At 53.9% G+C, this 13654-nt stretch overlaps 5 protein-coding genes across 5 annotated transcripts; 2 read left to right on the top strand and 3 right to left on the bottom strand.

Moving 5' to 3' along the window:
* Nucleotides 1-284: 284 nt before the first annotated feature.
* On the bottom strand, nt 285-1270 carry COCSUDRAFT_56387 (hypothetical protein; the record flags this gene model as incomplete). The annotated part of the gene is made up of 4 exons (XM_005646432.1): nt 285-407; nt 566-703; nt 1036-1195; nt 1266-1270. 4 exons carry the CDS (start codon nt 1268-1270, stop codon nt 285-287), a joined length of 426 nt encoding a protein of 141 aa, XP_005646489.1.
* Nucleotides 1271-1472: 202 nt separating this feature from the next.
* COCSUDRAFT_56386 (glycoside hydrolase) lies at nt 1473-5640 on the bottom strand (the record flags this gene model as incomplete). Its single annotated transcript, XM_005646431.1, has 11 exons — nt 1473-1652; nt 1987-2131; nt 2334-2464; nt 2855-3099; nt 3540-3676; nt 3973-4088; nt 4247-4408; nt 4610-4844; nt 4995-5170; nt 5271-5348; nt 5545-5640. 11 exons carry the CDS (start codon nt 5638-5640, stop codon nt 1473-1475), a joined length of 1701 nt encoding a protein of 566 aa, XP_005646488.1.
* Nucleotides 5641-6283: 643 nt separating this feature from the next.
* Nucleotides 6284-8065, top strand: COCSUDRAFT_47997 (hypothetical protein; the record flags this gene model as incomplete). Its single annotated transcript, XM_005646430.1, has 5 exons — nt 6284-6362; nt 6808-7111; nt 7322-7427; nt 7622-7738; nt 7973-8065. 5 exons carry the CDS (start codon nt 6284-6286, stop codon nt 8063-8065), a joined length of 699 nt encoding a protein of 232 aa, XP_005646487.1.
* Nucleotides 8066-9460: 1395 nt separating this feature from the next.
* On the bottom strand, nt 9461-12306 carry COCSUDRAFT_17062 (kinase-like protein; the record flags this gene model as incomplete). The annotated part of the gene is made up of 10 exons (XM_005646429.1): nt 9461-9691; nt 9927-10074; nt 10329-10455; nt 10737-10930; nt 11084-11223; nt 11325-11498; nt 11713-11819; nt 11968-11994; nt 12131-12176; nt 12280-12306. Coding segments are annotated over 10 exons (1221 nt in total), but the record flags the coding sequence as incomplete, so codon positions are not given.
* Nucleotides 12307-12767: 461 nt separating this feature from the next.
* Nucleotides 12768-13636, top strand: COCSUDRAFT_33587 (hypothetical protein). Its single transcript, XM_005646428.1, has 2 exons — nt 12768-13055; nt 13170-13636. The coding sequence occupies exons 1-2, from the start codon at nt 12916-12918 to the stop codon at nt 13384-13386; spliced, it is 357 nt and encodes a 118-aa protein (XP_005646485.1). The 5' UTR covers nt 12768-12915; the 3' UTR covers nt 13387-13636.
* The last annotated feature ends 18 nt before the right edge of the window (nt 13637-13654 follow it).

The raw sequence follows: 13654 nt of genomic DNA, 5'->3' as shown, positions 1-13654 counted from the left end.
CAGCGCTTGGGAGATCCGTCCCTTCAGCGGCCAGCAGTAAGAATACAGTGTATAGTCACACTAATTTGGCCATAGAAGCAGCTGCCGCCCGGCCGCTGAGACTCAGGGTGCAGCTGCTATGTGATAAGATAAAGAATTCTGTGACTGGCTGCGTAAGTGGCAGACAATGTTAGCGCTGCTTTGATCAGCACCGGCAGCCTGATTTTTTGTGCTGCGGCACGGCGCAAAGCTGCAATATCCTTTTTTAAACATTTCAAGGCGCAGGCAAAAGCACAGTGAGATCTCTATGCTGCGGCCGCCGCGCTGGTGTCATCTGCTGATGTGGCAATGATGACCACAGAGAAGGCAGGCAGCTCCAGCTCGATGTCAGATGTCATGCCCAGCAGCTCTGCAGTCTTGGGAGCCACCTGCACCAATATAAGATCCCACTCCAGCAATCAGCATTTTCTTGCTCAGAGCGGCAGCCCCTCGACTGCTGCACGAGCCACTAGAAGACAACGAAACAAGAGACAATTTTAGACAATCTCAAACAATCTTTAGTGATCAAGTGGCAAGTTGAGCACACCTTGAGAGGCTCATCGAAGGAGTTTGTGTCATAGGGGCCCGTCCCGGCCAGCGTGGTCAAAATGGCGACGTTGCTGAGTCCAGTGGTGTTGGAGATGGTCAGGGCCACAGTCTGGGGGAATGAGGCGTAGTTGACCAGCTGCACCAACATAGCAGCCCTTTTTAAAGTGTCTCATGGCCGCTGCAGCACTGCAAATCGCAACGACCAGATTGCTGCTCAATAAAGACTGCTCATTGCCGGAAGTCACAAGCCAGCAGGTTATCAGCCATTAGAAAATATTCAGAACAGGACACTCTAAAGCCAATGAAAATGAGGAGATTACTGGTGCCCTTTTTTCTGTTGCTTATTTCCTGATACATTGTCTTCCATCCTATGGGATGGTCTGTGAAATGCTGCAGCCCTCACCATTAGCTGGTGATCCAGAGTATCCTGTGCAGAACACTGCAGGTAATACGAAAGGCACCACCTACCTTGATGGACAGAGAGGTGCATGCTGCGTCCTGGCAGGTGGCGGCTGCTGCGACGCCGTTGTCGCGCGGCGAGCGGCTGGCGACGGAGGTGCGCGCATAGGAGACCCCCTGGTGCTGCGCAAACAGCGCCTGCACGTGGTACGACGGGTTGGCAAACGCCCTGCGCACCACACACACCAGCCACAATCATTCACTGCATTCCCCTTGCTGTCAGTCGTGTGGTGCACTACTGCATCTCTGCCTGGGTTTTTATCAGTGGTTCATGCCTTCATCTACGAGAAGATGCGGCCACAGGCATGCCAAAGGGAGTGAGGATAATCTTGCATGGATGGGCAAGTTGTCTTCTCATATAAGACTGCCTCCAAGGGAGACTGCGACTGTTTTGATGGGGGGAAACATGCAGAGGGTGTGCAGTGGTGCAGGTGGTCGAGGAGAAATCAGCAAGCGTTCTGGAGCGAGGTGGGGTGGTGCCTGTGGTTGTCGTAGAGTATGAGGTTGGTGGGGCAGAGGGCGCCCTGGTGGGCAATGTTGGCCAGAAGGGGTGCGTAGGCCGCCAGCTGGACCACCTCCGAGTTGCGCTCCATCCCCGTCATGAACGCTGCCTCCGCCACCGCACCCTGTGCACACCGTAAGGGGATGAGCACATTCACTAAGCAGTCTTACATCGAGATGCAGCATCTGGATGTTGCAGTAGGTTCCACGCAGCCCTTCGCTCCTCGTGTATATAATTTTCAGACCAGGACAGCAATTAGCAGAGTGACAGAGGCAGCTGACATGCGTGCGCCACCCCTTTGTGAGCAGCTCACGAGCAAAGCGCATGTCTCTGCACTTGGTGGCGGTTGCAGACCTGGTCCAATGTTTGATGCCAGTGGTGAATGCGAAGCAGCCATGAAAGCGGGCAGCTGCGATGCTAGCAAAACAGATCATAGTTTCTGCAGACAGCTACCCCACCTGGATGTTGCCCCTGGGGATGGTTTTAATGCCCCAGTCGAAGACAGCATACTCCGATGCAAAGACATAGCTGTCCTTGGCCACCGTCATTGTGTCAAAGGTGTACCTCCCGTTGAACATGCTCTGGGGGTCCGTGTACCAATGCCTGCAGACAACCAAGTGCACCTGAAGAATTACCTTGTCCTGTCAGCTTGTGCCAGGCATGCAAAGACAGACCCCATGCTCCACACTGCAGCAGTGCCAACGCAGACGGGGCTGCAATGTTGACGCAGAACTGAGGATTCCCAGAATGCAAAAGGCCAGGAGCAAGGACCCATGACAAGGGTTACTGAGGCAGAATAGCGCACCAGTCCCACATCTCGGTGGGTGCGTCGTTGCCCATGTTGCAGTTGGCGATGAGCTGCATGTGCGGGTAGCGCTGCTTTATGGCGTGGAAGAAGGCCAGGTAGTTGGACACATAGTACGGCTTGCCGCAGTCCTGCCACAGTACATGCAACCCCGCTTCGGCTTCCAGTGTTGCGTTACCCTCAAACAATGCAAAATGTCCCTCCCTTCAATGTCAGGCCCTCCCTAGATTGTCAAGCGCACCTCCCAGCTACCCATGTGGCTCCTGAATCTATGCAGCAAGTAGGGACCCCTTATGATGGCCAATGCATGAGGTGCAGGAAGAAATGCAAGATTGATGCTAGGGAAACGTAGAGATCAACGCACATGTGTCCAGCTTTGAGGCTTGTATTCTTTCATAGCAGATGGCAGATTAGCCAGACATCATGCAGGGTTCAAAGCCATATGATCTTCCAAAACATGGGAAGGGCAGGAAGGCATGCAAGGTGGACGCTTGGGTAAAGCTGTCCATTTGGATGCCCACCTCGTTGCCGACGCCGATGTAGGTGAGGCTCCAGGGGTCGGGGTGGCCCATCTGCGCACGCACGGCGCCCCAGCGCGAGTCGGCCGGGCCGGAGATGAACTCGATGGAGTCCAGCGCGTCGGCGAGCAGGGGTGTGATGCGCGCGGTGGGCACGCTCTCCTCGTGGCTCAGCCCGTTGTTGAGCACCCAGATGGGCTCCGCGCCCAGCTCCTCCGTCAGCACCATGTACTCGTACAGGCCCAGCCCTGCGCAACATCGGAGAGACCAGCTGTGTGAGACCAGCGCATCTAAGATCAATCTTGTGAGAGACCTAGGATAGGGAACAAAGAGTACAACTCTTTTTTCAGAGCAGCCTCCTGCATGTGTCATTGTGACTGCAGCACAACACCCTGGGCACCTCAGCGATTCTACAGCAAACATTGATAAAATCTTGGACACGCCAAGTGAGATATTGTTGGTTGATTTGCTCAGCTGGCATCGAAATTGACATTCCACCAGTCAGCCAGTCAGCGCGGCTGTCACAGAACCATGAGGGGCCGCCTTTCTGGTTCTGTCATGGTTTCTGAACAGCCGGCTAGACCAGGAGTATGACATACTGATGGCTGTGTAGAGAACAGGTCTGCAATAATAAAACCAGCGACTTTTGGCTTGCAGATAAAATTACGCAAAAAGTACCAAGGCACACCGTCAGTGCTCCAGTACTGCCACATGCCGTTCCAGTGACCGGGCCGCTCTGCGACGGCGCCCACGCTGGGCTTCCAGAAGAAGCCGTTGCGCATCGTCACCCCCTCCACATAGCAGCCGCCAGGGAACCTCAGGAACCTGGATACAACCCATGATTGTTCTCTGGTGCCTTACCATGGGACGGACGCTCACAAAACCAGTGATTATGACTCATGGTGTTGCCTATGATTGTGCTAAGTGCAACTCTTTCCAGGCTCCCCTCCCCCGTGCTTGCCCCTTCCACTTGGGCCTCTCAACTGGGGAGAAGCACGCAGTAGTGGCGGCTGGGAAAGAGATGCAATTAGGGCGCAGGCGCACGATGACAATCGATTTTGATATTTATGGCATTACGGGTGTAGTACAAGTGTAGGGCAGGGCAAGCGGGCACTGTGCACCTCGGCTGCAGTCCCTTCAAGAGGGTGAGCAGGTCGCTCCTGAAGGGCGAAATGCTGCCCTCTACCCCATTCTCAGCTGGGAACAGCGACACCATGTTCACCAGCACCTCCCCACCCTGCAGCATGACAGTTTTAGAATTTGAAAAGTTTCTTTACTTCACACTACTTCACTCAACACACAAGTGACCATTACGGTCATGTGATCTACCATGTAAGCATGCTGCAAATGTCCTCAGTGGACATTTGAATAAAGCAGAAAGAGCACAAGGCACACCTCCAAGCGCAGAGCCAGGCGGGCGTTGGAATCTGTGGCTTCCGCTGTCAGAGTGGCCCTGAAATTGCGCCAGGAGGCGTCCACACCCTCCAGCACCGCCGTTGCATATGTATGGGAGCCATGGCTCGACTCCAGCGCAATACTGACTGACAGTGGGCTTGCCTGCAGGCAGAACAGCATCAGCCTCTCGATCAATTACACAATGAATCACCAAGCAAAATGCCAGTGCAGCAAGGAAGGCTAAAATCTAAACATCCTGACACAGAGCGGTGCAAGGGGAGGCTCAAAAAGCAAACACTCACACAGAGTGTACTTTCATTGCTGCACCAAAGGCAGAGACTGGGCAGAAAGGCAGGCACGCACCCTGTCTGAGCTGGGGTCTCTGAGGTAGACAGAGAGCTCGTAGTCATGGCCGGCCTGCACTGGGATCCCCCAGAACCCGGTGTTTATGATCCCCCCAAGTTCCCCCGGCCCGGAGGCCAGCCGCATGGCCAATCCACGCGCGCCGTTGTCCGGCATCGGGTACTGCTTAGTCAGCGTCAGCGTCGTGCCTCCCAGCGGCTTCCAGCTCACCGGCTGACTCGTCGCTCCCAGAGCCCTGCAATTATCCCCCACCAGCAGAATCTCAACCACTGATACAGAGAAGCCCTTCTTGGCGTGCACTCAAGCTTGCAAGACTGCACACAGCAGAAAGCAAGGTGGGTAAAGGCAACAGATCAGGGGATCCATGCAGCAGACATGAGCATACCTGTTCTCGGAATGCTGCCAGAGCTGCTCAGCCAGAGAACTTGAGCCTGTGAGGGATGCATTCTTCGGAGACAGGTGGCTGGCCTCAGCATGCAAGCTGGAGTGCAGCGACAGGACCGGCCCCTCAAAGGCGCTGGGCCCCAGGACCAGCTCCTGTGCATCGCTGTCCAGAAATGCCTGCACCGCTTACAGAGATTGATAAGGGAAACTGCTGCAGTGCGCATCATGAAATGCAACATCAAAAGGATGTCATGGCCTTCCCAGCTTGAGGAAGCACCTGCGTGTAGGCTAGGCCGCTGAATGTGCGATCCTGGATGAGCTCTGCATAGATGCCGCCCTCTCCAGCATGCTGAATCTGCACCAGGGGCGTGACTTACTGAGCCTCGAGCTTGAGCTTAAATTACACGTTTCCTTCTTTTCTCGACGCCAGGTGCAGGTAGCAGTGTGACATCACATTGCAAAAACGAAAAGGTAAGACACACAGCCCAGCAATTGCATGATATAAATCCGCATGTCTGAAGACACGTTATGCGCAGGGTATGGGGTTGTACCTCCTCGAAGAAGATGCCGTAAAGATTTGGAGCCACCGGGTGTCTCGTAGCAACATCCACTTCTATTCTGACGTTGGGGGATGCAGGGCTGGCCATCACTTCTCCTTGTAGGAGAGGCTTCAGACTCTGCAGATCTCTCCCGGCAGCTGTGCACAAAATTGCGAGAAACAGCAAAGCTGCACAAGTGCTGCTGGTCTGCATATCTAGTGAATCCTTGATCTTTATATCTGAGCTGGGCAAGTGTCTTGCTTGGGTGCACTGTAACCTTCTTTGACGAGTGAAACGCTCTGCACGTCGGTCGGCTGTCCTATCGAGATCAGACGACCTTGAGGGTCTCCATGAGTCTTGTTGTGCTTTCGATCCCAAAATAGCTTTGCAAATTTTGCTACAAGAGAATTGTACCCACGTGACTGGCCCAATTGGAAAGCACGCTGACGCGACCTTTTGGAGGGCGGCCTGCGCGTAGAAATCCTAGCATTCCCACATCAGCCAAAGGCCCCACGCAACCAAATGCCGCAGTCTGCGTAGATTCCGATGTTGAAAATGCCCAGAAACGAAGCATTCACGAAGACTTTCCTCCGAAAGAAAAAATGCTGACTCGGTATATAGGGTTCCATCCTGTCGACGTCGTGCACATGTTCAAGCCCTAGGGTTACATTTTAGGGCTCCCTCCAGCTCCCACCCTTGGAGACTTCAAAACATTGATCTGTTTGTTGTGGGAACGAAGAGGATTCCCAACATGATCTCTTTCGATGAGGGAGAGCTGCTCGAGAGGCTCAAGGACGTGAAGGACAGCGTAGATCAGGCGGCAATTTTGAGTGATCTGGGAAATTTACACCTTGCCGAGGCATGCACAGCTTCATCTCCTGATTGCTCTCTTTGCATCCTGAATTGTTGCTTTCATCTTTGTCGCTGTCGAATCACGCCCTCGCCAGGCAAATCAAGCATCGGTGGTAACTTTCTGTTGCAGTGCACTAAATCTTCCTGAATTGCAGGGACGGGTGCAGGACGGTGTAGAGTGCTTCAGAAAAGCTGTTGCAGCACGGAGTGGGGAGAATGGAGGCGTAAAAACTCCCGAACCCCCAAGTGGGAGTGATGGTGAAGACGATTGGGAGACAGGTGGAGGCCAGGCCCCTTCCAATAGACACCTCAGTGAAGAATTGTGACGTTGAGACAATAAGGAAACGAGGAAACGACCTTCCGTCAAGGATGTAGTGTCCAGGAAATATTTCCTAATCTTAGCCTTTTTTTGTGTATCTGCAGGGGAGTGGGAGCAGAACCTGGGTCAGATAACGCCACCCAGCGAGAGGCAGCCCCTTCCTCACAGCACAGCAGAGCGGCCCACAGTCAGGCCAAAGGCAGAGCCTGCGGCGCAGCGCTCGAACGGTGCTGCCTCTCGGCGGAGGGCAGACAATGGTCCCGGCAGCAGGGAGCAGGAAGAGGTAGAGGTGCCCTTCGATGGCCGCCACATCCTGGAGCTCCATGGCCTTAGCTCTGCAGACACTGCCAATCAGCTGGAAACCTTCTTGGTATCCATCAGCAGCGGCCCTATTGACCCTGTTGTCAGGTGTGCTCATCTACCCATGTTACTGCTCCTGCCTTTAGAATACATGTGAGCCTTTGAGACAGGATCCGCTCTTCCTAGTTCATGAAACAGCCCCGTCTACATGTCTGGGTGTTACAATACAGTATGAAGCACCCAACCAACGCACAAGGACAGGGGTGCTTTGGGAAACTGTTTGCGCCCTGCTGTGAACAAACGTGGCTTGATGTGCAGGTGGGTGAATGATAAGACGGCGCTGGCTGTGTTCAGCAACCCAGCTGCTGCCCAGGCTACCCTGCAAGCTGGCAACAGCCGCTACAGCATGCGGCCTTTCAGCGAGGTACACCGCCCCGTCTGACTAAATGCCACCATTCCCTTGCCAGCCGCCTTGATAGCCTGTGCTTCCAAGGGAGGCACATTGCTGCTGCGCAAAGCTTGCATGCAGACGCGCCTTGCCTTCTGGCAGGAGAAGCGGCCAATACAGTAATAACAATTGTACAAACTCTGCACTGACAGTTGGTGCCTGCGTGGCAGGCATGCGATGCGTCCAAGGCGACGCCGGCGGCAGAGCTGCAGCCGCCGCGGCCGCGTCCCAAAACGTCGACCGTCGTTGCAAACCGCTTGATCAGCCTGGCCCTGAATGCTCCCAGAGTCCGGGACAAGGCACGTCCTGTAGCACACTCATCCGCAGCACTTTGCTGTCATCAATATACAGCAAAGTGCTCGCGCACTCACACTATACCGGTACTTGTGACTGCGTGAGATGCCTTGACACAGCGTGGTCTGCAGTATACCGTGTTCCCTGTTGCCTTGCCTAGGTTGTTTGGATTTTATTAACCGAATTTTTCAGGACGGTGACCATGAAAGCATGAATGTTGTCCGTAGGTAGCAGAGCAGGAGTTGCGACAGCAGCAGCACAATAAAAAGGAGCTCAAGCGCGAGCGGCAGAAGCAGGTGGATGCTTCTTGGGACAGCTAGATGCTCTAGCTGGGTCTGTCAGGGTTCTGATTGTATATCTGTAAGGGTTCTGAGAGCATTTTGCTGTGAGATTACCTCATTTTATTTTTATGTGGGATTGGCAGCAGCCTGGCCTTGGAGTGTGGAGTGTGTTGTGGTGGGAGTTGGGGCTGTTGCTGTGGTAATATGCTCAGATGAGCAACCTTGTAGCGAGGACCTTGGAACGCTTGAACTTATTGGAGCTGATAGAGAACAGTGTGGAGGCATGTATATTACAAGGGCCTGGACAGCAGCCATCAATTCTGTGGATTGCATGGCAGAAGATGTGGCAGCCTAGGCAGGCTTGTGCAACTGTGAGTGAGTGCAGAATCGACCAGAGTCGTGGTGAAAGTCAGCCAGTCGAGCGTTGGACGCGATGAATCCAAATAATTTACAATAGGTTGAACCGCATCACGCATTTGTCAATGTGCTATAGCCCTGGACATTCATTGCTAAATTATCATTGGACCCTCTGAAAAGACAACTAGGATGACTTGTAGGGCCATAACACTGAGACCCACTCAGAGATCTTGCCCTAGGATCCAATCAAGTCAGAACAGGTCCGCTCAATAAACCGGCAGCAGGCAAAATTCCCAAAAATGTAAGGAGGCCAGCATATATGCTGTACAGACATTGTCGATAATGGCAACTTTTGGTCAGTACCTCTCCCTCCCAAGCTTTGTTTGGTCTTGACCTAAAAAGGCTTCAATCGTTGTCTGCAGTCAGGTCAATTTGCAGATTTTGCAACCCACACCTCATGCGTTGAGAAAAACGGTCAGTAACCATGCATGTCATCAACCACAAAGCTGCCTGCCATGATCGGCCATAACACAGTACAACAAACAGTTCTTTGACAGCAGCGCGCCCTGAGACACAGCCAAGCCTGCGTGCCAAAGAAAACAACAGGAGATCCGCTGGCAGCTGGCATGCGTGGCTGAGGTGCGGTCCAGATCCATCATCATTATGGTGGTCCCTGAACATCTCGGACCAGCCTGAAGCAGCCCTCTGCACACTTCGCGCCACTCTAGCCCGCGGGCAACTCTAGAGGATGCAGACACAGCTGATGCTGCGCGCCCGTCACTCTGCATCCTCCGTCGGGAGCTCGGCTTCCTTTGGGGCCCCCGGCTTCGAGGTTCCCTCTGTCGCCTGGCTGGACCCCTTGCCTGCGCACGAACACACCTATAAAGATGGCACCTCTCGTGAAAGCAGATCATCTCTGCACCTACCAACCCTGGTGCATTAACAACAATCTCCACATCCTTGCCAACCCCAGGACATCATGGGGCCGCATCATGTGCGTTTACGAATAAGATGGCCTCATCATGATGTCACAGGCAGTGCGCTGGCTTCTTGGAACGAAGCTCTCAAATACTGATTTCAAGGTCTGCCGCACAAATAGTGCTGTGGGCAGCGGTGCTCACCCGAGGCGCTGCCTCCCAGGCCCACCACGGCGGCCTCGGCCGGCTCAGCGTATGTGGCGCTGATCTCCTTCTTTTCCGGCCGCAGCCGCCCGTTCGGCGTGGCCGTCGCCGCGGCGCCCATCCTGAAGAAGTCGTGATGCAGCGCCTCGTGCGCCGTTAGTCTCTCCTTCGGATCGTACCGCAGCATCTGCGCGCGCCACGTATCCACTCAGCACACAGCCAGTCGTCATCTTCATAAGTTTGAAAGGGATGGAGGTACTGCTGGCAGCTTCGTCGTTTGTTGGTCCAAAGCACATGCTCGTGGTCTCACGAGGTGGACGTTCCCTCGACGCTCAGCTTGCCCAGCTGCATGGCATTTGGTTGAGCGCAGGGAATGGCATGGTCAGATCCGCGAAGGACAAGTCCTATGGGCTGCAAAACACCTGCAAGAGGAGGTCCTGGAGGGCGTCTAGGTGGGGCTTCAGGGACTTGTCGCCGAGCGAGGCCATGAGCTGTTTGAGGGGCGACAGCTTTGCGACTGCACGCACGCTGCGCCTGCTGGCCGCACCCCCGGGCCAGTTCAGCTCCAACCTGTCCCGCCTGCAGCCACAGCCCCCTGCTGTCAGAAATAGATGCCTACCCTCACGCATCTTGAGGAAGCCTCCTACCTTGTAGACATCGGAGGGCATTCCGGTTGTTGGAATTTCAAGGCCAGTGTCCTTTGCACTGCATGCATGGATATGCATAGTAAGGCAACCATGTATGGACAAGTAAAGCGGTGACACGTTCTCGCATGCATGAGGGATGCCAAAATAGGTGGCATAAACGGCAGCGCAGCTTGTCACCTGGTGACAAAATACTTCCGGGCGGCGGCGTTGGCAGCGGCGGCAAGGTGCTCCGGGATCTTCTCCAGCACGGCCTCCATCATGGCCAGGTGCTCCAGGTTCTCGTGCGTTTGGAAGAGCGCGTCGCCTGCCCGCCGGCACAAGAATGGTTCAAATTCCTGCAGCTCTGCTGCTCCTATTGTGAGACTGGCTCCCTCAGTCATATGTGGGGCCCACTAAATGTGGATGGTCTTACAGACCAAACAGGTCAATGGATTACTTGTCATGTGCATCCCAGCTGCGACACTGACGCTAGGCCTTCTGGTAAGTCCTTTCTGCGCATCCCTGCCTGCTGCATGTGCTAAAGGTAGGCAATCGCTCGTCTGCAGCGCTTGCTGATGGCGAGCGCAGCCTGAGGGGGCAGGTCACCTGTGGCGAGCTCCACCAGGATGCAGCCCACAGACCAGATGTCGCAGGGGAAGGTCCATCCGAGGCCCAGGATGACCTCGGGCGCCCGGTAGTGCCGCGTTGACACTATGGACGAGTGGTACTGGTCGTCAAACGTGGCGCTGCCAAAGTCGATCACCTTTATGTCGCTGTTCTCCGGCATCCGCTTCGCGCCCCTTTTGCACACAACAAAGCCGAGATCAGATCCCATCGTGTCATAGGCAATAGTGCGCACCCCCGGTAGGTGAGGAGCTTTTCTGCTGCATGCGTCTGTCACAGGCAATATGCATGCGAAACAGAGCAGGCAGGGAGCAGGCACAGCAATGCACCTTGTCCCCGGGAGCTCGCTGTGCTTGCTGTACTCTAGAGAGGCTAGGAGGATGTTCTCCGGCTTCAAGTCGGTGTGTATACACTGCAATTCATGCAGGTACGCCACGCTCTCCAGCAGCTGCTTCCCAAACGATCGTACCTGGGGAGCGACAACCCTCATCATTTGCAGTTTGAGGACACTGGGCTCTGATTCGCTATTTTTTGAATACACATATGACGCCTGCAAAGAAGGGCACTGACCAGGTTCACATGGAAAGGGGTGTAGCCGTTTCGCCGGAGGAAGTCGTAGAGACTGAGCCCCAGCTTCTCGAACACCATGCAGACATGGTCCCTGTAGTCGAACCACTCCAGCAGGCTGACACAGTGCAGCTTGCCCTCCGGGTCATTCTTTTCTAAAGTGTTCAGCACCTCCAGCTGCACAGAACAGACGTGATCAGCTTCACATGGAAGGATGAGAGGCAGCAGAATCCAGCAACGCAGCACATTATGAGGGCATCAAGCAGTGACAGCAGTGCCGAAACAGCTCCATTCCCCAGATGCCACTGCTCCAAAGTATGCAAACTTGCTCGTATGCATGAGGGGGACCTTCAACTTCCTTCCAAGGGGTCTGCATTGAAGGCCAGCGCACCTCTATCATTGCAGCGTCCCTGTATTTCTGCACATTTCGAACAATCTTGATGGCAACATACTCCTTGTTCTTCCTGTCCCAACACTCGAGCACTCTTCCAAAAGTGCCTAGACAGCCAGAAAACAAGGTTGGAGTCAATTTGTACTGAACGAACAGACAAATTCTTAATAATAATAATAATAATAAGTCCAAGGAATGGGGAAACTTGAGCGATGGTTTTTGATCCTAACACTGCAGGCTTTTGAAAGTAGCTACCTTCCCCCATCTTGCTGAGTATTTTGTCTGCGCAGCCACAAGCACAGCGCATTCATTGGTGCTCTTTTGACAAAGGAGGATGCCCACAACAGCATCTGAAACCTTGGCACGGAAAACATGTGCTATATAAATAGGTACTGGTGGACCAGCGAGGTTCACTTACATCTTGAAGTAAGATTGTCGCCCAGCTCGTAGACAAAGTGCCCGTCCTGCAGGAGAAAAGGTCACATCTGTAAAGATGGATGTTTGCAAACTGCACTGAGACAGTGGACCTAGGGCGCACTACGGGGGCCTAAATCTGTCCATTGTCACCTTATCATCTTCCCTGAAGGGAGGAGAGGGTCTGTCTGGAACCACAAAGGCAGAAGTCCTCGTCGGGGCCGGGACTCCAGGACGTACAACTTTCTGCCTAATTCTCCTGTCATTCTCCGGCGAAACCTGCAAAGAAAGCAAGGTAAGCGATACAATTGTGCACGGCCCATCAACAAGGCCGATGCCGACAGTACAGGGCCCTTTCTCACCCTCTGCCGCTTATCATCCCGGAACTGCCTGTCTCCATCTGCAGTGCGCCTTCGCTTCACTGGTTTGTCCTCCTTTTTGGCCTCCTGCTTCACAGCGGGCTCCTCCTTGCTTTTCTTCCGCCTACCAGAAGCCATGGCGAGAGCCAAGTGGTCTCATGGAGCGAACACAAGTGCCCTCAACGGTGCACAAACTAAAACTTTTGAGGGGAAACCTCATCACCACCCCGGGTGGACCACCCTCCGCATTTGCCATGTTTCTTTCAGACTTCATGCATTGAGAGATTGTTTTGGACGATCATCAAAGCTGGTCGTAGAAGTGATGATGGACGTGCTTTCATGGAGGCTTGTTGGAGCTATCCTCCAGCTGCAAGGCAACGCACTTGTCTCGCAAAAATGACTTGGTTTCCTCGTCCTCAGTCTGCATGGCATGGAGAGGGATAAACAGGACGACAGAGTTGATGGGATAAAGACGTTTTCCTGCTGTTTGTGTGGTTTGACAGCCCCATTCGAGTCTTTTGGTCGCTCACTGGGAGATCACTCCAGATCAAGCAACAAATCAAAGATCATGTAAGGGGGCTCTGCTAAGTTAGTTTCAGACTGGGAACACAGATTGTCTCTTTTGGCCCAGCGATCCGTGCACCTGCTCTCAAGCAAAGCGTGATGACTTCCCCTGTCGTGCAGTCTTCTGGAGGACAGCTACCTGCGGCAGGATCCATTTGCATCAAGAAGCAGACCCTTATTCCTTGGTGCTCATTGCAGCCTTTGCCAGAAGATGGTGTGCAGCTCTTGTTCCTTGTTCTACACCCGCAGATTCTGCAAGCCTTGTGCCCTACTGCACCGCAAAGCATTTCCCCCAGAGCTGCAGCTGGCAGAGACAAGAATCTTCCAATCGGCCTAGATTTCTACCATGGCGGAGTGGTGTCCACAACAGCGGTTGGCCTAGATTTCTACCATGGAGGAGTGGTGTCCACAACAGCGGTTACCAAAGTTTCTTCAGCCATGTCGATATCGCATACTAGAAATCAGCTGTGAATCAGTGGGTGGTCACTAGGCATATCAGAAGATTGTATGGTCAGGGAGACAAATTGCTGGATGTTGTCATGCGCAATCCCATGTTCGGCTGGTATCACCTCGACTCGAAGGCTTTGAGTCGAAGGTTTTCTTCT

Source organism: Coccomyxa subellipsoidea (genome assembly GCF_000258705.1).
Source record: "Coccomyxa subellipsoidea C-169, whole genome shotgun sequence".
Classification (NCBI taxonomy): Eukaryota; Viridiplantae; Chlorophyta; class Trebouxiophyceae; family Coccomyxaceae; genus Coccomyxa; species Coccomyxa subellipsoidea.
This window is presented reverse-complemented; position numbering and strand designations above follow the sequence as displayed.